Source organism: Ornithorhynchus anatinus, chromosome 3 (genome assembly GCF_004115215.2).
Source record: "Ornithorhynchus anatinus isolate Pmale09 chromosome 3, mOrnAna1.pri.v4, whole genome shotgun sequence".
In the NCBI taxonomy this organism is placed as follows: domain Eukaryota; kingdom Metazoa; phylum Chordata; class Mammalia; order Monotremata; family Ornithorhynchidae; genus Ornithorhynchus; species Ornithorhynchus anatinus.
The window spans coordinates 20,310,614-20,332,815 of NC_041730.1; the positions used below are offsets into that span (position 1 = coordinate 20,310,614).

Consider the following 22,202-nt stretch of genomic DNA (forward strand, 5'->3'; position numbering starts at 1 on the left):
ATAAGGAAAAGCAGCAAATTGCACAGATAATCGTACCTTAAAACAGGAGTCCCCCTGAAAAACATGTGAAATTAACTCCCTCAAATCGACTCATGAACTCACCATGAGGACTAAACATGCATTAGAGTTGGCCCCAGAGTTGGTGGTTGCAGAGAGCTGGTGACATCTATGAACTGCCTGCCCGTTCTGCTTTCCCTTAGTAAGGGTTCTGGAACAGTCACTCCACTTTCCGACCACTTCGATCTCAGGAACATTGGACATACTTTGAATCCTAGGGTAGGAGGAGACTTTCCTCCCACTTTGACCCACAGTACCTTCTCTATCATAAATAGGTAGGAAACTTCAGGCAAGCAATTTCCCCAACACTTGTCCCTTTTGTTCTGCTGGATGTAGTCGTTTGTGTGTCCACCTGGGAGAGCAGAGGATTTAGTGTCCTTTACTACAGGGAGATTTTTTCCTGGCCTTACATGCATTTCACTACCCAAACCTTAGCCAGGAAAGGGAGATAAAAGGATGTTTGGAAACCATTTAAGTCTCAGAGGAAGAATAAAGGGTCTGTTCTGCCCTTACCAATAAGATTCAGGTTAGAGTTAGAGGCCCCTGGACCTTGAAATAGGTCCCTAGGGTTTGGACCTTTATTATCACCACCACTCAGCTCAAGATCCCTTGAGAATCCAGTGTGATTCCATATTCCCAAAGGGGAAAGGTTATTTCCAGAGATGCAATGGCCTGGTAGCTCTCCTGGTCCAATTTGAATCCCCAAGCCCACAGAACCAAAGCCTAAATAGCCCTGACAAGGCCCATTGACCAAGAGGTCTACTGGACATGGCCCAGGACTTTACAAAGAATCGATGATTATTCGTTCAGTAGTATATATTGAGCGTTTACTATGTGCAGAGCATTGTACTAAGCGCTTGGAATGTACAAGTCAGCAACAGATAGAGACAGTCCCTGCCCATTGACGGGCTTACAGTCTAATCATGATTTAGTATACTTCCATCACAAACTCAGAAAACTGAATGAAATTGGATGCAATCATTCAGAACAGGAGCATTTGCAAAATTCAGAACAGGAATTATCCTTAAGCGTTTTCAATAATAAGATGATATGATGTTGCAAGGGTAATTATGTATGCTCCCTTGAATTAACTTTTACTATCCCAAGAACCATTCAAGACATTCTGTGGAATCCTCCTCTGTTCAGTGCTCTTCACATAGTAAGTGCTCAATAAATACCATTAATGCTGTTGGTTTTTTCTGTCATAAATATTACAATGGAGCAATTAAAAAGCATTTTTATTACCCCATTGAAAATATTTTCACATTTGGCCATTTTATGTCAGACCTAATTAGCCTGTATCTATCCGAATGCATAGAATAGTGTTTGGCACATAGTAAGCGCTTAACAAATGCAACAGTTACTATTAGTTCCAGTACCTAGAACAGTGCCTGGCACATAGTGAGCACTTAACAAATGCAACAGTTACTATTAGTTCCAGTACTTAGAACAGTGCTTGGCACATAGTAACCACTTAACAAATACCATAATAATAATTACTATTATTGTACTATTTGTTAAGTGATATTTGAAAATTACCATATTTCTCAACAAAGCTTAATCACCAATGGCCGTACAATCGTGGATATAATGAGCTATTATTTGAAAGATTATTTTCAATTCTATTAACAAATAAATACACTTAAGGGAAGACAAAAAGAGTTACTTCATTGTTTATGAAAGGGAGATTGATTTAGGAATCTTAAACCCATGTATATTTTTAACGTTCAATCAATATGAAGTTGTTAACTCAGAATTTCCTTTGACGAAGAAGTCAAAGTCTTCTGGCACAATGTTCTCCTCAAGGCCTCTTTCACTTCACTGTTCCGCAGGCTGTAGATCAGAGGGTTCAACAGGGGAGTCAGGAGAATATATGAGAGTGTCAGCAGTTTCTTGCTTTCCGCTGAATAGCCAGTTTTGGGCCGCAGATAGGTTAGAATAGCGGCACCGTAGAACAGAGTGACCACAGTGAGATGGGAGGAACAAGTAGAAAAGGCTTTCTTCCTTCCTTCAGCAGAAGACATCTTCAGGATGGTGGAAATGATGTGGACATAGGAGAGCAGAATGAGAAAGAATGGGACCATAATGACCAAAATGGTACCCATCAGCGCATAGAGCTCAAACAGATAAGTATCTGCACACACCAGCTCTAACACCGGAGGGGTGTCACAGAAGAAATGATCGATACCATTAGGTCCACAGAAGGGAAAATTAAATATCCATATGGTTTGTATTATTGCTACCATAAGTCCCAAGCACCAGGAGCCACCAGCCAGGGAGATAAACATATGTCGGTTCATAAGTATTGGGTAGCGCAGTGGGTTACAGATAGCTAGATAGCGGTCATAAGACATTGCACCCAACAGAAAACATTCACCAGCCCCAAAGACAAGAAAGAAGAACATCTGGACAAAGCACCCAGCAAAGGAAATACTCTTATTCTCAGTCGAGAGAATGACAAGTATTTTAGGGACTGTGACGGTATTAAAGCAAATCTCTAGAAAGGACAGATTCCTGAGAAAAAAATACATTGGTGTTTGGAGAATGTGATCCACTGTGGTGACCAGAATAATGAGGACATTTCCCATTAGGATTATCAGGTAAATTATTAAGAATAACAAAAATAATAGAAACTGCAGTTCAGGAAGTTTAGAAAATCCTAAGAGAAGAAACTCAGTCACCGAAGAGTGATTTCCTCTTCCCATTTCTGCAGTGGGCTTTGGGTAGAGCATGAAGAGGAATTTGGTGTCTTCTTTCCAAATACTTTAGTTTTGTTTCTCCTCACGGCTTCTGAAATGCCAAGACGAGTGGTATCCCACTTACATATGTTTGGTGCGTATTACCTGTTGGGTCAGACGATAGAAAGATCCAAATACTCTGGATTGGCTTCTAAGCAATGAGAATTACCAATGTAATGTCCCCAAGATAGAGAGACTGCCTGGATTGCAAGCCTGGATTCAAAATATGGAAACCAATACAACACCTCAAAGGAAAAAACAAGTACATTCAGAATCCTACCTGAACCCAGCTTCAACTTCTGTATTTTAATAACCAAATTAGAAGAGCCAGATTCTCCTCCCTAGCCAAGGAGAATTAACTGAAGCAACTCCTTGAAGGAGCTAACAATATAGGTTGCCACAGTGCCTCCGATCGACAGCCTCAGTTTACCAATATTATTCCACAATCTTAAAATCCCCATAATATTCACTCTGCTGCTTTTGGTAGGACAATCTGATTGTACTACCTAAAGAAATAATAGTTGTAATACTAGTAATAACTAGTAAAAAGCTTTCTTATGGTTCTGGACGAACCTCCACAAGAGACAGAGAAATGCCCTTAAGTAAAACTAAACTTATTCAGTAAGTAAAAACCACACCAAGGCACCAGCCCAATTACCAAGTAATGAAATTAGCACTCATTAACATATTAGAAGAGTACTCAGAGCTTAGAACAATGCTTGGAACATCGTAAGTGCTTTAACAAATGTCATCATTATAATAACGACATAATTTTGTAGTGAAAGGGAGCATTTTCCAGGGTTTGGGGTTTTTTTTTTGCATTTTCAGTTCTGCATATTTAGGGACAAACAGAGAAACATAAGTGACAGGACAAGAGAGACAAACTGAATGTCCGAAAACTTTTAACCTTCTTGTTAATGGCCCACGTCCCACTACATAGCTCAGGCAGTAGGAGGATCCTATTGCTAAAAGGGATTTATTGTGTTACCTAGAAGATCCCTTCAAGTTGAGACAAAAATCAAAAATAAGCCTTTCCAAACAGAGAGGATTTGTCTTGCCTGTAAAGAGGCGATCCCGCCATCACCCTTATCAATGCATTTCAAAATATTAAAACCCCCACTGTCAGAATATTCTTCATTCTGTCTCACTTAAGTCTATCATTTGGCAAGCATTTCATACCCATCTCTTATTCCTGATACATTCTTTGAAGGGACATCTCATTCTTAACTCCTCTGCCCTCGACTGTCAGTTTAAGATGATAAAGACTCTCTTAATGTAAACACCCACCTCAGAATGCTGGGATTCTCACCACTAAATGTGTGCTGGTCTTACTAGAGTCTTGTCCCAAGACCTATGGAAAGAGGGTAAGCAGTGATGACTCTAAACTGGCCAGTGGTTGGTGATCACCTGCGGGAATCAGTCAGAACTGAGAGAGAGGAAGCTCCACTCTTCAGTCTCTTCCCCTGCTGCCCAGTGTCTTGGTAGTGGGAGAGATCCTCGCTTTCTCAGCACTCCAATTCCCTTCCCAGTACAAATCCGGCCCCATTTTCGGAGGATCCATGACATGGTTCAACAGGATTATATGCAGGGTCTTCAGAGACCACTGGGACCAGGGCCCTATGGGTGAGTTTAATAATAACGAGCTCATTAAGCTGCAAAGAAAGCGTTCAGTGATTTCATATGGTTGTATAGCCCCCTAAGACTTCATTAGTTTGGTGCAGGTTTCTCCTTGATTCCTTTATTCTGTTTCATTCTCTACTTTTCTCCTTACCTGGAAACAGACTCCGCTGGTTGCATGAATGAGATATCTCCTTTTCCCCAGGAAATATGAATCTGAAAACTACCCCTTATTGTTCCTACTTGGATAAAGAGGGGAAGGACAGTTCTCTCCCCTTTAATCCTCCTTTCTGCATTGTCTAATTAATTATTTGGTTTCCAATACAGGCAAACTCCTAGATGTTTGTCCTACAAGAAAATCCCCTTCTCTGAGCTCCAGGGTAAATCTAATAATAATAATGTTGGTATTTGTTACGCACTTACTATGTGCAGAACACTGTTCTAAGCGCTGGGGTAAACACAGGGTAATCAGGTTGTCCCACGTGAGGCTCACAGTTAATCCCCATTTTAGAGATGAGGTAACTGAGGCACAGAGAAGTTAAGTGACTTTCCCACAGTCACACAGCTGAGAAGTGGCAGATCCGGGAGTCGAACCCATGACCCCTGACTCCGAAGCCCAGGCTCTTTCCACTGAGCCACGCTGCTTCCCCCAAATCTATACCTGACCACCCCACATATTCAGTAAGAAACCCACCTCTACTTTCAAAACACCCAATGTCCCTCCATACTTATACAAACTTCCAGATATACACTCCTGCCTATGAACACGGAATAAAACAAGAGAAAAAGAGTATTAAATTAAAAATGGAGTGCACAATGAGAGTAGTATTTACTTGGGAAGAAGATCCAGGACAAATCAACGTTGAACGGACAGCAGACACCTTCAACACAAGGATGCAGGGGACACTGAGACATGGCAAAAGAAATAAAACTGGAAAAGTAGAAGTGGGTATGAGGAACTGAAAATGGCAGGGAGAAAAGTTTGGAAAACAGAGATTACAAAAGGAGATCATATTTATGAGTGTCTTTGAAAGAGAATCTTTTGCCTGCTATCACTATTCATCATTGAAAATAGAATAGTACACTTTTCTGGCCCCTTGTCATTCAGGTGATCATTACTAAGACACCAATAACTAATGTATTGATGTCTGTCACCACCCTTCTAGATTGTGAGCTCATTGGAGGCCGGGATTATCACTCTTTCTTGTCATATTGTACTTTCCCAAGCGCTTAGCACAGTGCTCTGCATACAATAAGCGCTCAATAAATCCGATTGAATGAATGAAGAAGAAAGGAAATATATTTCCTGCTACCAGCATTATATGTTCTTGAGTTATGTTTGCAGAAGTAGGGATGGCTTGCAATGAGCCATCCACACTCTTTGGCCCCGTTCCTCTAGGCCTCACAGCACATTTCATAGTGTAGTACAGTATCCAGTGTTTAGTAGAGTGTCTGACCCATTCAATAAATTAAATAAACTAAATGCTGCCTAGGATATGCTATTTCTCTTCCTGCTCACCTTATAAAAACCATCGCCCCTGCCCTCCTCCCTTCCTCAACTTCTATCTTAAACCACTCAATTTCCAATGGCTCCTTCCCCTCTGCCTTCAAACATGCCCACGTCTCCCCCATCCTAAAAAAACCCTCTCTCGACCCCATTTCCCCTTCCAGTTATCGCCCTATCTCCCTACTACCCTTCCTTTCCAAAATCCTAGAACGAGTCGTCTACACTCGCTGTTTAGAATTCCTTAACTCCCATTCTCTCCTGGACCCCCTCCAACCTGGCTTCCGTCCCCTCCACTCTACCGAGACTGCTCTCTCTAAGGTCACCCATGACCTCCTTCTTGCCAAATCCAATGGCTCCTACTCCATTCTAATCCTCCTTGACCTCTCAGCTGCCTTTGACACTGTCGACCATCCCCTCCTCCTCCACACTTTATCTCACCTTGGCTTCACGGACTCCGTCCTCTCCAGGTTCTCCTCGTATCTCTCTGGCCGGTCATTCTCGGTCTCCTTCGTGGGCTCCTCCTCCCCCTCCCATCCTTTAACTGTTGGAGTTCCTCAAGAGTCAGTTCTTGGCCCTCTTCTGTTCTCCATTTACACTCACTCCCTTGGTGAACTCATTCACTCTCACAGCTTCGACTTCCATCTCTATGCAGATGACACACAGATCTACATCTCTGCCCCTGTCCTCTCCCCCTCCCTTCAGGCTCGCATCTCCTCCTGCCTCCAGGACATCTCCACCTGAATGTCTGCCCGCCACCTAAAACTCAACATGACCAAAACTGAGCTCCTCATCTTCCCTCCCAAGCCCGGTCCTCTCCCTGACTTCCCTATCACCTTCCCATCTCTCAGGCCCGCAACCTAGGTGTCATCTTTGACTCAGCTCTCTCCTTCACCCCACACATCCAATCCGTTACCAAAACCTGCCGGTCTCACTTTAATAATATCGTCAAGATCCGCCCTTTCCTCTCTACCCAAATGGCTACCTTACTGCTACAGGATATCATAATATCCTGGCTAGACTACTGTGTCAGCCTTCTCTCTGATCTCCCTTCCTCCTCTCTCGCCCCGCTCCAGTCTATTCTTCACTCTGCTGCCCGGCTCATCTTTCTGCAGAAACGCTCTGGGCATGTCACTCCCCTTCTTAAAAAACTCCAGTGGTTGCTTATCAACCTCCGCTCAAAACAAAAACTCCTCACTCTGGGCTTCAAGGCTCTCCATCACCTTGCCCCTTCCTACCTCTCCTCTCCTCCCTTCTCTATTTCTACTGCCCACCCCACACGCTCCGCTCCTCTGCCACCCACCTCCTCACCATCCCTCGGTATCGCCTATCCCGCTGTCGACTCCTGGGCCACGTCCTCCCGCGGTCCTAGAATGCCCTCCCTCCTCACCTCCGACAATCTAATTCTCTTCCCCTCTTCAAATCCCTACTTAAAGCTCACCTACTCCAAGAGGCCTTCCCAGACTGAGCTCCCCCCTTTTTCCCTCTGCTCCCTCTACCCCCCCTTCACCTCTCCGCAGCTAAACCCTCTTCTCTCCCCTTTCCCTCTCCTCCTCCCCCTCTCCCGTCCCACCCCCTCAGCACTGTACTCGCCTGCTCAACTGTATATATCTTCATCACCCTATTTATTTTGTTTAATGAGATGTACATCATCCTGATTCTATTTATTTGCCATTGTTTTTATGAGATATTCTTCCCCTTGACTCTATTTATTGACATTGTTCTTGTCTGCCTGTCTCCCCCGATTAGACTGTAAGCCCATCAAAGGGCAGGGACTGTCTCTATCTGTTGCCGATTTGTACATTCCAAGCGCTTAGTACAGTGCTCTGCACATAGTAAGCGCTCAATAAATACTATTGAATGAATGAATGAATAAGGCACTTCCCCATTCGTGCCATGTCCTCCTAGATAGGTTAGCTGAACTTTGGCTATGCCAGCTTCTGCCAGTTGTCATCAAGTTTTCAGGGTGATATCTTGTCTATCTATGCCTCTCATTGATGTTTACTTACCAATCGATCATATTTATTAAGTGCTTACTGTGTGCAGAGCATGTACAAAGTCATTGGGAGAGTACAATACAACAGAGTTGGTAGGCAGGCACATTCTCTGCCCACAAGGAGTTTACAGTCTAGAGGAGGAGTTTACGCTGAAGACCTTCAGGCACACGTGGAGCTCAGGAAGTAGCTACTTCCTGAGCTACAAACTTGAGCAGCTACACCAGTTCCTCCATTCTTCCCTCAGCTGCCTTCTTCTTTATAATGCTGACAGATTTACTTGGGCCACTGCAAAAGGGCAGTGTCAGACAAGCCGGAGAGTGGGAGGTGGAGTAGAGCCACAGAACAGGAACTGGGATTTAATGCCTGCACCTCCTCTCCCCATCTCCAACATTGTTCCTGTCAAGGAACCATTTTAGGAAATCCTCTTGCTCAGTGCCAATCTCACATCTCTGGAGAGCTGCTCTCCCCTTCCTCCCCAACATCCCTAAACACAGAGGAACAGACAGAGACAGACGTAGAGACAGACAAAGAGACAGATGGAAACAGATAGAGACAGAGGCGGGTGGACACACAGGCAGACAGACACACATGGACAAATGTATGGCAGGGGCAATACTGAGTATGTCCCACTGACAGTCATTCAAAAGGTCACTGCCCCTCTTAAGAGTCAACACCCAAACATGTTACTTTCTTTTTGGTGAATGTTACGTTTCTAATAGAATATGAAGAAGTGAAAACTCAGCCCCTTGGGCACCAATTAATTTTCCCTCAAAGCTTTGCGTAGATATGGCCTAAAAAAGGGGACTGAAATAAATCACTTTATTGACTCTAAAATAGTAACAATAACAATATAATGATAAACATTTGTAAAGTTCTTACTTTGTACCAAGCACTGTAATAAACCCTGGGGAAGATACAAGATAATCAGGCAGATATAGTCCTTGTCTCTCAAGTACAAGCAATTCTGTTGGACCAAAAACACTACGTCCTTTCAAAAGCAGAATTAGCATTAACAGAGAATAACCAAACACAATATTTAGTCTCTATTAACATGTTTCCCGGCAAAGTGTTCTTTGCAAGGTCCTTATCACTTCACTGTTGCATAGGCTGTAGATCAGGGGGTTCAATACGGGAGTCAAGAGAATGTACGAGAGGGTCAGCAACTTCTTGCTTTCTGCTGAGGAGCTAGCTTTGGGCTGTAAGTAGGTCAGAATGGCTGCCCCAAAGAAGACAGTGACCACAGTGAGGTGGGAGGAGCAGGTAAAAAAGGCTTTTTTTCTCCCCTCAGTGGATGGCATCTTCAGGATGGTGGAGATGATGCATATGTAGGAGAGCAAAATGAGAAGGAATGGGACAACATTCAGAAAAATGGTGCCCATCAGGGTGTAGAGTTCAAGCACAGAGGTGTCTGCACACACCAGCTCTAACACTGGAGGGGTGTCACAGAAGAAATAATCGATGCCATTGGGCCCACAGAAGGGAAAACTAAATATCCAGGTGGTTTGAACAATCGCCACAAACAGCCCCAGAAGCCACAGACCTCCTGTCAGTTGGATTAACACCCGTCGATTCATCAGAAGTGGATAGCACAAAGGATTACAGATAGCTAGATATCTGTACATACAGGCTGTACTAAAGTCCTGTACAGCCAGGATTTTAGGGACCGTGACTGTATCAAACAAATTTCTACAAAGGACAAACTTCGAAGGAAAAAGTACATGGGGCTTTGGAGTGTGCGATCTATTGTGATGATCAGGATAATAAGGAGGTTTTCCATCAGAATCATCAGGTAAATGATGAAGAATGACACAAACAATAAAAACTGCAGCTCAGGAAGGTTAGAAAATCCCAACAGAAAGAACTCTGTCACTGAGGTTTGATTTCTACTTGTCATTTCTGTGGCACACATGCTGATTATTATTTTTTTTTGACTTTCAATGTTAGATCAAGAAATCACTACTTTTAAACAGAACTTAGGTTCTTTTTATTCACTTGATGGCATTCATTTTTGGTCTCATTTTCTCCTTTATCTTTATCATTTGACAAGTGGATGTGCTGTATATCAGACCTAGGGTAAGTGAATGCATAAAATATAAGTATTTGGTGACTGGAGTAAAAAGCAAAACAATCCAGACTTGAAAAGCACAGATATGTCTATATTGGATCCAGTTTAAGTCTCCACCAGATTCTGAGAATCCCATAGAGTGGTACCTGTCCTCTTCCCATTTTGCCAGGATTAGTTGTTCCTGCAGCTCTGTGAACACCAGGACAGCAGCAGCTGTGGAAGGAGGTGGAAGATGGTATTGGCAAAGCTGTGGGAAGTATCTGTGGACTATTGCACCCTGGATTTAAGGGTGTTCCCTCACTGGCATAAAAAGCTCCTGGTGAGCTGACCCTGGAAAATGCTTTGTTAACCCAACTGTTAAAGCTGCCTTGGTGCTGTATATCAGATTCCCAACCTACTCTGGACTCCTGTTAGGTTTGGTGACTTATAAACATTCATGAGCCAATTTATCTTGTGGTGTCAACCATTCTCTGAGCAAAGCATTTTGGGAATATCCATTTCTTTTTCCTTTTTTTTTTTTGGAATGATCTGGCTGCTCTCTGAATACTAGTACTATCTCTGATGGGAAAAATATAAAGAACCTGGCTGATCCTGGCAGGAAATCCAGAATAGATAAGAATAGATAGAATAGATAGTGGGACTTTCTGTGGCTCAAGTGAATGCCCACTGGAAAAATAGAGAAACTCGATCATATAAAATATTCAATGACATTTGTGGTATTTAATGAGTATGGTATTTATTTTGCACTTACTATTATCAAGCACTCCTCTAGGTGCTAGACTAGAGAAAGGTTAATCACATCAGACCTAGTCCCTCTTCCGTGTTGTGGTCAACAATGTACATATAATATAAAAATATACAATTACCTGAATTCTAAACAGCAAAATGGAATTTCTTTTTATCAGAAATCCACTATCATTCTGTCATATTCAAGAACAAAACTGTATCTTCTGTATCAACGAAGAAATGAAATAATCATAGATGGTTATTTCCAATTTCAAGCACATTCAGTATTTATATTTTCCTAGAGTTTCAAAGAATACCACGCAAGCAAATCATTATCTTACTGCCTGAGGGATCCGGCACTCACTGACCTCAATTAGTGTCTCATGCAAACAGTCCTGTTCTAATAGGGAATGTATTCATAGACATAAATTTCTAGAAAAATAAAGCCTTCCTAGAACTCGGGGACAAGAGGCTTAATCAGCACGCAAATTCTATGACTGAATCACTTTGATTTTATTTGGATAAGCAAGCTAATAGAAATAATATCTAATTTCAATTTCATATAGATATTCCTTTTAGCTTGATGAAGAAGGCAATTCTTTTAAACTGAAAACATCATTTCAGGATCCCAGACAAACACTAGCACAATCAACCAATCATATCTACCTATTGAATACTTTCTGTGCACACAGCACTGTACTAAACACTTAGGAAAGTTCATACAACAGAGTTGGTAGACGCATTCTCTGCCCACAGTGAATTTACAGTGTTTGCGGGGGGTCGGGGCATGGTGGTAGCTAGAAAATGATATAAGTAGATGAATTTCAGTTTTGTACAAAAGTACTGTGGGCCGAGGGAGGAGTGAATAAAGCATTCAAATCCACATACAAATGAGAGAGCCCTTGTGGAATTCATAATGTCTTGCAATAGAAATAGTTAAAATACATGAGCGATTCAGTGTTAAAACCTAAGGGCTTCACAAAGTGGGGCATAAACAGTGGGAAAAACTCATTTCATCGTGAACTCCTGCTACTGGGAGGGATATTGATTAATCACTGATTTGCTCTCCTTACCATCAGATAGGATCAGACTAAAACTATCTTAGATAAATAATGATTTGTCCTGTTTGTTGACCTACTGAAGGAGATCCCACCCTCTCCCTCAACAATCATTTCCCTGCTCCCTGCTCTCCGGAAATCTTCTTTCCATCTTACCTAAATCCCCCATACAGCAGGTAAGCCTATTTGAAAAAGTGAGGTGTTTTTCTGTATTTTCAGTTCATCATTTTTTCCAGTTTCACATATAATTATGGTATTTGTTAAGCGCTTACTATGTGCCGGGCATTGTTACCTTAGATCCTTTTTTCTATCCTTACCAACTACCCTGGCCTCCACACTCTCCAACTTGATAATCAGTTACTCTGAAATCATTTTGGCCATGATGTAAGGAAGTTGGGTTTCCAGACACCAAAGCCGGTGAGAATCACATCAACCTTTCCTATTGAGTAAACTTGCCTTATTCCTCCCTTCTCCCCCAGCATTCTCCATCCTTCGCCCTGTTTGCAGTCATCAAGATTCACAACCAAAAACTGAGCAGTCAACTGCCTTTCTGGCATCCGCTGGTAAGGTGAAATGTTTGTGTCCTTTCCCCAATTGCTGCTGCATTTAAAACAAAGTAGTTACATATCCTGTTTTTCTAACTCCATTTCTTCCAGCGTCTGACATCACTATAAGAAAAAGAAGGCAGGGCAGTGGACCTACCTCTGCTCATTCACCTCGTTCTGGGGTCCATGAGGTGATGCAGCAGAATTATATGTAGGATGATCAGTGACTTCTCGAACCAGGTTTACAGGGTGTTGTCTAACAGTATGCTAGGCACTCATTAAGCTACTTTCCCTGTAAAGAAATAACACAGACATTTCACATGCTTATATGTCCCATAGGACTTATTGCAATAACTATCCTAAAAGTTTAAAATAATGGTAATATTTGTTAAGGGCTTACTATGGTGAGCAGCAGCACAGCATAGAAGATAGAGCATGGGCCTGGGATTCAGAAGGCCATGGGTTCTAATCCCAGCTCTGACGCTTGTCAGCTGTATGACTTTGGGAAAGTCACTTCACTTCTCTGGCCCTCAGTTACCTCATCTGTAAAATGGGGATTGAGACCATGAGCTCCACGTGGGAAAACCTGATTACCTTGTATCTACCTCAGCATTTAGAACAGTGCGTGGCACACAGTAAGCACTTAACAAATACCATCATCATCATCATTATTATTATTATTATTAACCTCTAAAGCACTTAGTACAGTACTCTGCACATAGTAAGCATTCAGTAAATGCCACTGATGATGATGATCCCATCTGCTCATCATATTCCCCAGCCCTGCATTTCATCTGCTATACAATCCCTCAAAACCAGCTGCTTCCAGGCCTTCTCAAGGACAATCTACCAGCAGTTTAAACTCAGGAATGTAGGAAGTGAGCTCCTAGGTGTCCTTAGACCTATTTCTCCCCTTCATGACTTTCCAATTATGGTAGAAAGCATCACCACCACCCTTTCTAGCCCAAAGGTTGGTGATCTTACTGGCCCTATCACTTCAGGGTCCATGGGGCGGCCCACCCAATGTCTGAATCAGATTCCTGCCCCTCCCTGGAACGAGAGTAGACTTTGGGCAAGTCACTTAACCTCTCTGTGCCTCAGTTCCCTCATCTGTAAAATGAGGATGAAGCGTGTGAGCCCCACGTGTAACAACCTGATAATCTTGTATCTATCCTGGAGCTTAGAACAGTGCTTGGCACATAGTCATCTTACTACCATGCAGTACAGTGTTGTATTGTACACTCCTAAGCCCTTACTACAATGCTCTGCACGTGGTAAGCACTCAATAAGTACCATTAATTGATAGGAGGAGCAGAGTCTGTCAAGAAACTGCCTTTAGGAGGTCCAGAATATTGAGAAAACAGACCATTCATAAGCCAGGATTTTGACCTGAAGCAGTAAGATACCCAAGCACTGCCCATTCCAAACACTGTTAAATTATATAATGCTTTTATTGTGTCAGTTTTCATTTTTTAATGCTCCCATTATTAATAACCTATTCTTCCCTTCAATATGTCTGTCCTTCTCCATTAGATTGAAAATCTTTGTGGGATGGGACTTGGAAATGGAACTATTGATTTTATATGCAACTCAACATTTAGAATAGTGCCTGACATGGAGTACTTAATAAATATCACTCTCAATTTTTGACTCATCTCTTTCACCTCCCAACTTCAGCCTGTCTCAAAATCCTGATGGTTTATAATCCATAATATGTCCTGGATCCATTTCTTCATCTATGACTTTATGGTCATCCTCTGCTCTGCCCCGTCCTGCCCCCCTCCCTTCAGGCTCATATCTCCTCCTGCCTCCAAAACGTCTCTACCTGGATGTCTGCCTGCCACCTAAAATTCAACATGACCAAAACTGAGCTCCTCATCTTCCCTCCCAAGCCCGGTCCTCTCCCTGACTTCCCTATCACCGTGGATGGTACGACCATTCTTCCCGTCTCTCAGGCCTGCAACCTCGGTGCCATCTTTGACTCGGCTCTCTTTCACCCCACACATCCAATCCGTTACCAAAACCTGCCAGTCTCACCTTTATAATATCGCCAAGATCCGCCCTTTCCTCTCCACCCAAACGGCTATCTTACTGCTACAGGCTCTCATAATATCCCGGCTAGATTACTGTGTCAGCCTGCTCTCTGATGTCCCTTCCTCCTCTCTCTCCCCACTCCAGTCTATTCTTCACTCTGCTGCCCGGCTCATCTTCCTGCAGAAACGCTCTGGCCATGTCACTCCCCTTCTTAAAAACCTCCAGTGGTTGTCTATCAACCTCCACACAAAACAAAAACTTCTCACTTGGGCTTCAGGGCTCTCCATCACCTTGTCCCCTCCTACCTCTCCTCCCTTCTCTCTTTCTACTGCCCACCCCACACGCTCCGCTCCTCTGTCTCCCACCTCCTCACCATCCCCCATTCTCACCTATCCCGCCGTCGACCCCTTCGCCACATCCTCTCATGGTCCTGGAATGCCTTCCCTCCTCACCTCTGCCAAACTAATTCTCTTCCCTTCTTCAAAACCCTACTTAAAGCTCACCTCCTCCAAGAGGCCTTCCCAGACTGAGCTCCCCTTTTCCCTCTGCTCCCTCTACCCCCCCTTCACCTCTCTGCAGCTAAAACCTCTTCTCCCCGCTTTCCCTCTGCTCCTCCCCCTCTCCCGTCCCATCCCCTCAGCACTGTACTCGTCCCCTCAACTGTATATATCTTCATTACCCTATTTATTTTGTTAATGAGATGTACATCACCTTGATTCTATTTATTTGCTATTGTTTTAATGAGATGTTCTTCCCCTTGATTCTATTTATTGCCATTGTTCTTGTCTTTCTCCCCTGATTAGACTGTAAGCCCGTCAAAGGGCAGGGACTGTCTCTATCTGCACCAATTTGTACATTCCAAGCGCTTAGTACAGTGCTCTGCACATAGTAAGCGCTCAATAAATATTATTGAATGAATACTACAAACCTTGGTTTCCTCCTGGCTGGAGTACTTATCAGTCTCCTTAATGGTCTCCTTGTTTCTCCTTGCTTCTCTCCTCTTCAGTCTATTCTACATCTTGGGAAGGATCAGACCACCTTCCTAACATGTCACTCAGAATGCTACTGGACTCCTCAAAATCTCTAATGACCATCCATTTCTCTCCAAATTATTGGATTTAAGCAACGTGGCCTAATGGAGAGAGCCTGAGAGTCAGAAGGACCTGGGTTCTAATCTCAGTTCTACTACTTGTCTGCTGTGTGACCTTGGGCAAATCACTTAACTTCTCTGATCCTCAGTTACCTCATCTGTAAGTTGAATCCCACAGGGGGGATGGACTGTGTCCAACCTGAGTAGAGTGTATCCACCCCAGCACATAGTTCAGTGCTTGGCTCATAGTAAGCACTTCACAAATATCATAAAAAAATGTATATAAAACTCTCCCCAGCTCTCTCTTGACCTCTCTGCTTGTTTCCACTATACTGCAGTCCACACTCCCAACTTGAGACTGTCAGGGCAGGGAAATTCCCACTCCATTCTGAGGTTGTCTTTGCGCAGTGGTTGGAACTGATAAGGGCTGAAGTCACTGAGGGAACAGTAAGGAGTGAACTCTGGAATGGGATGAGCTAGGGTCAAAAGAGTGGGAGACTGGGCTGAGTTGAGGAAGAAAAAAAGCTATGGAGAACGTTTTCCCAACATCCCTTTCTTTCCTTATGTTTTAAAGAGAAGCCCTTTGGTGTCTCAGGAGGGCAGCTGGGATGAAGGGAGGGTATAGGACTCTTGAAATTGGGATCTTAAGAAGGAAAATGGGAGTGGTTTCAGATCATCTGGCCAGGCCTGGCTTCATGCCTGGACAAGGTGGCAGTCTGGGGCAGTGACCCTGACTAAATCCAGTCTTTATCATCATGGCAAGCTTCATCTCCAGAGGCCAGAAGGTGCAAAAATGGGGCTGTTCTTTACCACTTCTGTGTCCCTTTGACTTTTGTATTTCTTAGCCTGTTTCCTGTAGTGAGTGTCTCTGTCTCGTGAGTATATGTTGAGTAGTTAAAGGCTATTCCAGCTGTACTTGATGGGTGGAAGAAGTCATAGAGTCACTATAGATAAGCAGACCTAAACCAAGAGAAATCAGCCCTCAGAGTTCCTGGAGGAAGGAGACTTTGGAAACAAGACAGTATAGTCATGGAGAGACAGGCTCTAAAGAAAGAACGTTTTGGCCATGTATTCTAGATTGTCTTTTTGAGGGAGTTCATTAAACAAATAACAAGGGAGAATAGCAGTCCCCACAGAGCAGAAAAGAAAGGTCCTTTTCTACTTAAAGGGCAGTGAACCTCTTAGGAGTCCAGATGCATCTTGGTGATCTCAAAGACACAAAAACTACAATCGCCATTAGAGACCAACATTATTTCACTGGACTTTCAGCATTGGAAGAAATGAAGCAAATTATTGTTAATAATTATTGTAAATTATTATTATTAAGAGTGCTTAAAGCAAGAAACAAATCGAAATCAGATCATTTTAAAAATTAAAATGATGTAGGAAGATTTATGCCTTATGAGGATGGGACTTGGATATACAAGTAATTGTTGCAACTAATAAGAAATGGGTATGAAATCATCACGGAATTCTAATCTGCAACTTTGGCCATTTGGCACTCAAAAATCAAAAAGCATCCTATTTGCCTGTGTGGGTAAGTTAACCAGGTCCACATGGTAATTTATAAAACTGTATTTGTGTTTGTTTAACATCTATTTTTCTTCATTTTGTGGGGGATGTCTATGCATGTATTGTCTTTCAGTTAAGTACATTTATAATCAAAATCACTTGCAAATCTTCTAGATGTCATTAAAATCAAATCATAAAGGTGGCTAGATTGTTTTCCTTTACAAGAGGGACAGCAAGAAAGGATGTTGGACTGTGTATTTTAACTCCCCCTTTCCCTCCTACCCGCTCCTACTTCCCTGCCACCCATATACACATCATGTGGGGAATAACATAATTTACTCCTTTTAAAAAATAAATAAAGAAACAAAAGAACCACTGTTAGGGCCACCCATGATATAAATATAGCTGATTACTTACTAGTAGTCCTGAATATCAAGGGGCACATTGTGTGCTTTTTTTTTTCTTAATTATCCAGATTTCATCCAGGGAACATTTTAAAATTAACATGGATTTAGTACCACTGTAGCACCACTGTCTTTCTTGGCTCCCTAATAATTACCATAATTCAGATTCTTCCCATGTCCTTGGCTGGGTCTGCCTCTGACTACAGATGTCACTTAGAATATGCAGATTTGTCACAGACATCATTCATTGGTGCCCATGCCATATCACCAGGCAGTGGTATTTATTGAGCACTTATTATGTATAATAGAATTAGCAGACATGTTCCTGGCCCATAATGAGCTTACAGTCTAGAGGACTGAAGGGCAGATTATCCCATTCCCCACCACCCCAGTTCTTCATCCTCCATAGTTGTCCATTACTAATAATAATCTCTCTCTCTCATCTCTCACCCCTAATGATCTGGCCACCTATTTCCTCACGAAAATCAACACAATCAGGTCTGAGCTCCCCAAAGTCACCCCTCCGCCTCTCCCCTCCCCCCCAACAACCCCCTCCCCTACTTTCCCATCCTTCCCTGCAGTATCCTCAGAGGAGATCTCCTCCCTCCTCGCAAGTGCCACCCCCTCCACCTGCGCCTCGGACCCCATTCCCTCTCACCTTCTTAAAACCATCGCCCCTGCCCTCCTCCCTTCCTTAACTTCTATTTTTAACCACTCAATCTCCAAGGGCTCCTTCCCCTCTGCCTTCAAACACGCCCACGTCTCCCCCATCCTAAAAAAACCCGCTCTTGACCCCACTTCCCCCTCCAGTTATCGTCCTATCTCCCTACTACCCTTCCTTTCCAAAATCTTAGAACGAGTCGTCTACAATCGATGCCTAGAATTCCTTAACTCCCATTCTCTCCTAGACCCCCTCCAATCTGGCTTCCGTCCCCTCCACTCTACTGAGACTGCTCTCTCTAAGGTCACCCATGACCTCCTTCTTGCCAAATCCAATGGCTCCTACTCCATTCTGATCCTCCTTGACCTCTCTGCTGCCTTTGACACTGTCGACCATCCCCTCCTCCTCCATACCTTATCTCACCTTGGCTTCACGGACTCTGTCCTCTCCTGGTTCTCCTCTTACCTCTCTGGCCGATCATTCTCGGTCTCCTACGCTGGAGCCTCCTCCCCCTCCCATCCTTTAACTGTTGGAGTTCCTCAAGGGTCAGTTCTTGGCCCTCTTCTGTTCTCCATTTACACTCACTCCCTCGGTAAACTCATCCGCTCTCACGGCCTTGACTACCATCTCTACGCAGATGACACGCAGATCTACATCTCCGCCCCTGTCCTCTCCCCCTCCCTTCAGGCTCGCATCTCCTCCTGCCTCCGGGACGTCTCCACCTGGATGTCGGCCCGCCACCTAAAACTCAACATGAGCAAGACTGAGCTCCTCATCTTCCCTCCCAAGCCCGGTCCGCTCCCAGACTTCTCCATCACCGTGGATGGCATGACCATCCTTCCCGTCCCGCAGGCCCGCAATCTCGGTGTCATCCTTGACTCGTCCCTCTCGTTCACCCCACGCATCCTATCCGTTACCAAGACCTGCCGGTTTCACCTCTACAATATCGCCAAGATCCGCCCTTTCCTCTCCACCCAAACGGCTACCTTACTATTACGGGCTCTCGTTATATCCCGGCTAGACTACTGTGTCAGCCTTCTCTCTGACCTCCCTTCCTCCTCTCTCGCCCCGCTCCGGTCTATTCTTCACTCCGCTGCCCGGCTCATCTTCCCGCAGAAACGATCTGGGCATGTCTCTCCCCTTCTTAAACAACTCCAGTGGTTGCCTATCGATCTCCGCTTCAAACAAAAACTCCTCACTCTAGGCTTCAAGGCTCTCCATCACCTTGCCCCTTCCTACCTCTCCTCCCTTCTCTCTTTCTACCGCCCACCCCGCACGCTCCGCTCCTCTGCCGCCCACCTCCTCGCCGTCCCTCGGTCTCGCCTATCCCGCCGTCGACCCCTGGGTCACGTCCTCCCACGGTCCTGGAACGCCCTCCCTCCTCACCTCCGCCAAACTGATTCTCTTTCCCTCTTCAAAACCTTACTTAAAAATCACCTCCTCCTAGAGGCGTTCCCAGACTGAGCTCCTCTTACCCCTCTACTCCCTCTGCCATCCCCCCTTTACCTCTCCGCAGCTAAAGCCTCATTTTCCCCTTTTCCCTCTGCTCCTCCACCTCTCCCTTCCCATCCCCACAGCACTGTACTCGTCCGCTCAACTGTATATATTTTCGTTACCCTATTTATTTTGTTAATGAATTGTACATCGCCTTGATTCTATTTATTTGCCATTGTTTTTACAAGATGTTCTTCCCCTTGACGCTGTTTAGTGCCATTGTTCTTGTCTGTCCGTCTCCCCCGATTAGACTGTAAGCCCGTCAAACGGCAGGGACTGTCTCTATCTGTTGCCGACTTGTTCATCCCAAGCGCTTAGTACAGTGCTCTGCACATAGTAAGCGCTCAATAAATACTATTGAATATTGAATGAATAATAGTAAGGGGTCATGGCAAAATGGAAAAACCTGAGCCTGGCGTATTAAAAATCTTGGCCTAGTGGTTAGAGTATGGATCTAGGAGTCATCAAGACCTGGGTTCTAATCCCAGTTCTGCCATTTGTTTCTGTGGTGTGCCCTTGGACAAGTCGGACTTCATTTTTCTGGGCCTCAGTTACCTCATCTGTAAAATGGGGATTAAGACTGCAATTCCTTTATAGGACAGGGACTGTGTCCAATTTGATTACCTTGTATCTACTCCAGCACTGAGTACAGTGCCTGGCACATAGTAAGCACTTAGCAAATACCACTATTATTAAATCCCCTGTTGGGGTCTCATCAGAATCAGACAGTCTTAAAATAACAAAAGATGAAATGGTATTTTCTAAAATCTATGACTGTTTCCCAGGTTTCTGCTGTTTATGAGTCTGGAACCCAGTGATTTCCTCCACACACAAAGAGAACAGGTTGGCTTCATGATGATGATGATGGCATATTGTTAAGCACATACTATGTGCCAAGCACTGTTTTAAGCATTCGGATAGATACAAGATAATCAGCTTGTCTCAGATGGGGCTCACAATCTTAATCCCTAATTTTACAGAAGAGGTAACTGAGGCCCAGAGAAGTTGTGACTTGCCCAAAGTCACACAGCTGACAAGTGGCATAGCCGGGATTAGAACCCATGACCTCTGACTTCCAAGCCCATGTTCTTGCCACTACGCCACGCTGCTTCTGGGTGGGAGAGAGGGTTTCCTGTTCTGAAGTGTGTAGGAGGTGGAGGGGCAACTGTGTGACCTTCTCCCTCAGTGTAGAGCCCCAAAACCTTGTGTGACACCTTTGTGCATAGAGTGTAACTAAGGGTGCAGAGCATCATTCGGTAATTTGCTTGAGAGAATAACAGGGAGTGACAGCCCCCTGCACCTTGAGGCTTTCAATCAGTCTGACCTCTGCTACTCAGCTGCCCCCTCATTCACATTAATTCCTTCTACAAATATTTTTAGGGGCAACAGTGAGCTGGAGGTTGTTCAGAAGAGATAGAATACGTAGGAGTGCATATTGTAAATAATAGTGATATCTATTTGAACAGAATTGACTGATTTTTTCTGCGATTTGGGAGGACGGGATGCCCTGTGTGGCTACGTGCTTTTATTCAAACTTGCTGATTTCATCCTTTTCACAGCTAAATAATTTAGAAAAAATGGAGCAGGGAAATCTGACTGTAGAAGAATTTGTTCTCCTGGGATTTCTGGATCTTCCCAAACTGAGAGAATTCCTCTTTGGGATTTTCTTATTCAGCTACATGATCATCCTGGCAGGAAATGGACTCATAATTATAATAACCGCAACGGATCAAACTCTCCACACACCCATGTACTTTTTCCTTAGGAACCTGTCCTTCTTGGAAATCTGTTATACATCCGTAACTCTGCCCAGAATGCTGATGAGTCTCCAGACACAGGATGGAACTATTTCTTTCCTTTCATGTGCTGCACAGATGTGCTTCCTCCTAATGCTGGGGGCCACAGAGTGCTTTCTCCTGGCTGTGATGGCATACGATCGTTATGTGGCCATATGTAACCCGCTGAGGTACCCCATCATCATGAGCCATAAAGCTTGTGTCCTGCTGGCAGCTGGTTCCTGGATCAGTGACATTCCGGTCCAGATAGGGCAGACGAGTCAGATATTCTCCCTGCCCTTCTGTAATTCCAACAAGCTGAACCATTTTTTCTGTGATATCCCACCAGTACTTGAACTGGCCTGTGGGGACACATCTATGAACCAACTCTCAGTCTATGCCGCGGCCCTGCTCTTTGTAACAGCCCCATTTCTCTTGATACTCGTGTCCTACGTCAAAATCATCTCCACCATCCTGAAGTTACCTTCAGCCACAGGGAGGCGCAAAGCTTTCTCCACCTGTTCTTCCCACCTCATAGTTGTCACCTCGTTCTTCGGATCTGCTATCATCACCTATCTATGGCCCAAATCAAGCCACTCAGTGGATGTCGATAAATTTCTGTCTTTGTTCTACACCACTGTGATACCACTATTTAACCCCATGGTATACAGTCTGAGAAACAAGGAGGTGACTGTTGCCCTGAAAAAGTTTCTATCACAGAGATTCGTTAGTTAGGCCATCACATGAACTAAGGAACCTGTTTTCCTAACAGGCCATCTTCTACTGATACCAAGAAACTCTTATTCCTGGCTACCTCCACTTGTCAGCTGTGTGACTTTGGGCAAGTCACTTAACTTCTAGGTGCCTCAGTTCCCTCATCTGTAAAATGGGGATTAAGACTGTGAGCCTCATGTGGGACAACCTA

At 44.1% G+C, this 22,202-nt stretch overlaps 2 protein-coding genes and 1 pseudogene across 2 annotated transcripts; 1 reads left to right on the forward strand and 2 right to left on the reverse strand.

The window, feature by feature from the left end:
* Window positions 1–1,802: 1,802 nt before the first annotated feature.
* Window positions 1,803–2,762, reverse strand: LOC100083516 (olfactory receptor 10A3-like). The gene has a single exon (XM_001514024.3). It carries the CDS (start codon window positions 2,760–2,762, stop codon window positions 1,803–1,805), a length of 960 nt encoding a protein of 319 aa, XP_001514074.2.
* Window positions 2,763–8,959: 6,197 nt separating this feature from the next.
* Window positions 8,960–9,807, reverse strand: LOC100090978 (annotated as a pseudogene).
* An 11,260-nt stretch (window positions 9,808–21,067) lies between these two features.
* On the forward strand, window positions 21,068–22,012 carry LOC100083499 (olfactory receptor 10AG1-like). The gene has a single exon (XM_001514009.4). It carries the CDS (start codon window positions 21,080–21,082, stop codon window positions 22,010–22,012), a length of 933 nt encoding a protein of 310 aa, XP_001514059.3. The 5' UTR covers window positions 21,068–21,079.
* The last annotated feature ends 190 nt before the right edge of the window (window positions 22,013–22,202 follow it).

Coding starts and splice junctions, on each gene's coding strand:
- LOC100083499 (XM_001514009.4), top strand. CDS start 21,080: ATGGAGCAGGGAAATCTGACTGTAGAAGAATTTGTTCTCCTGGGATTT.
- LOC100083516 (XM_001514024.3), bottom strand. CDS start 2,762: ATGGGAAGAGGAAATCACTCTTCGGTGACTGAGTTTCTTCTCTTAGGA.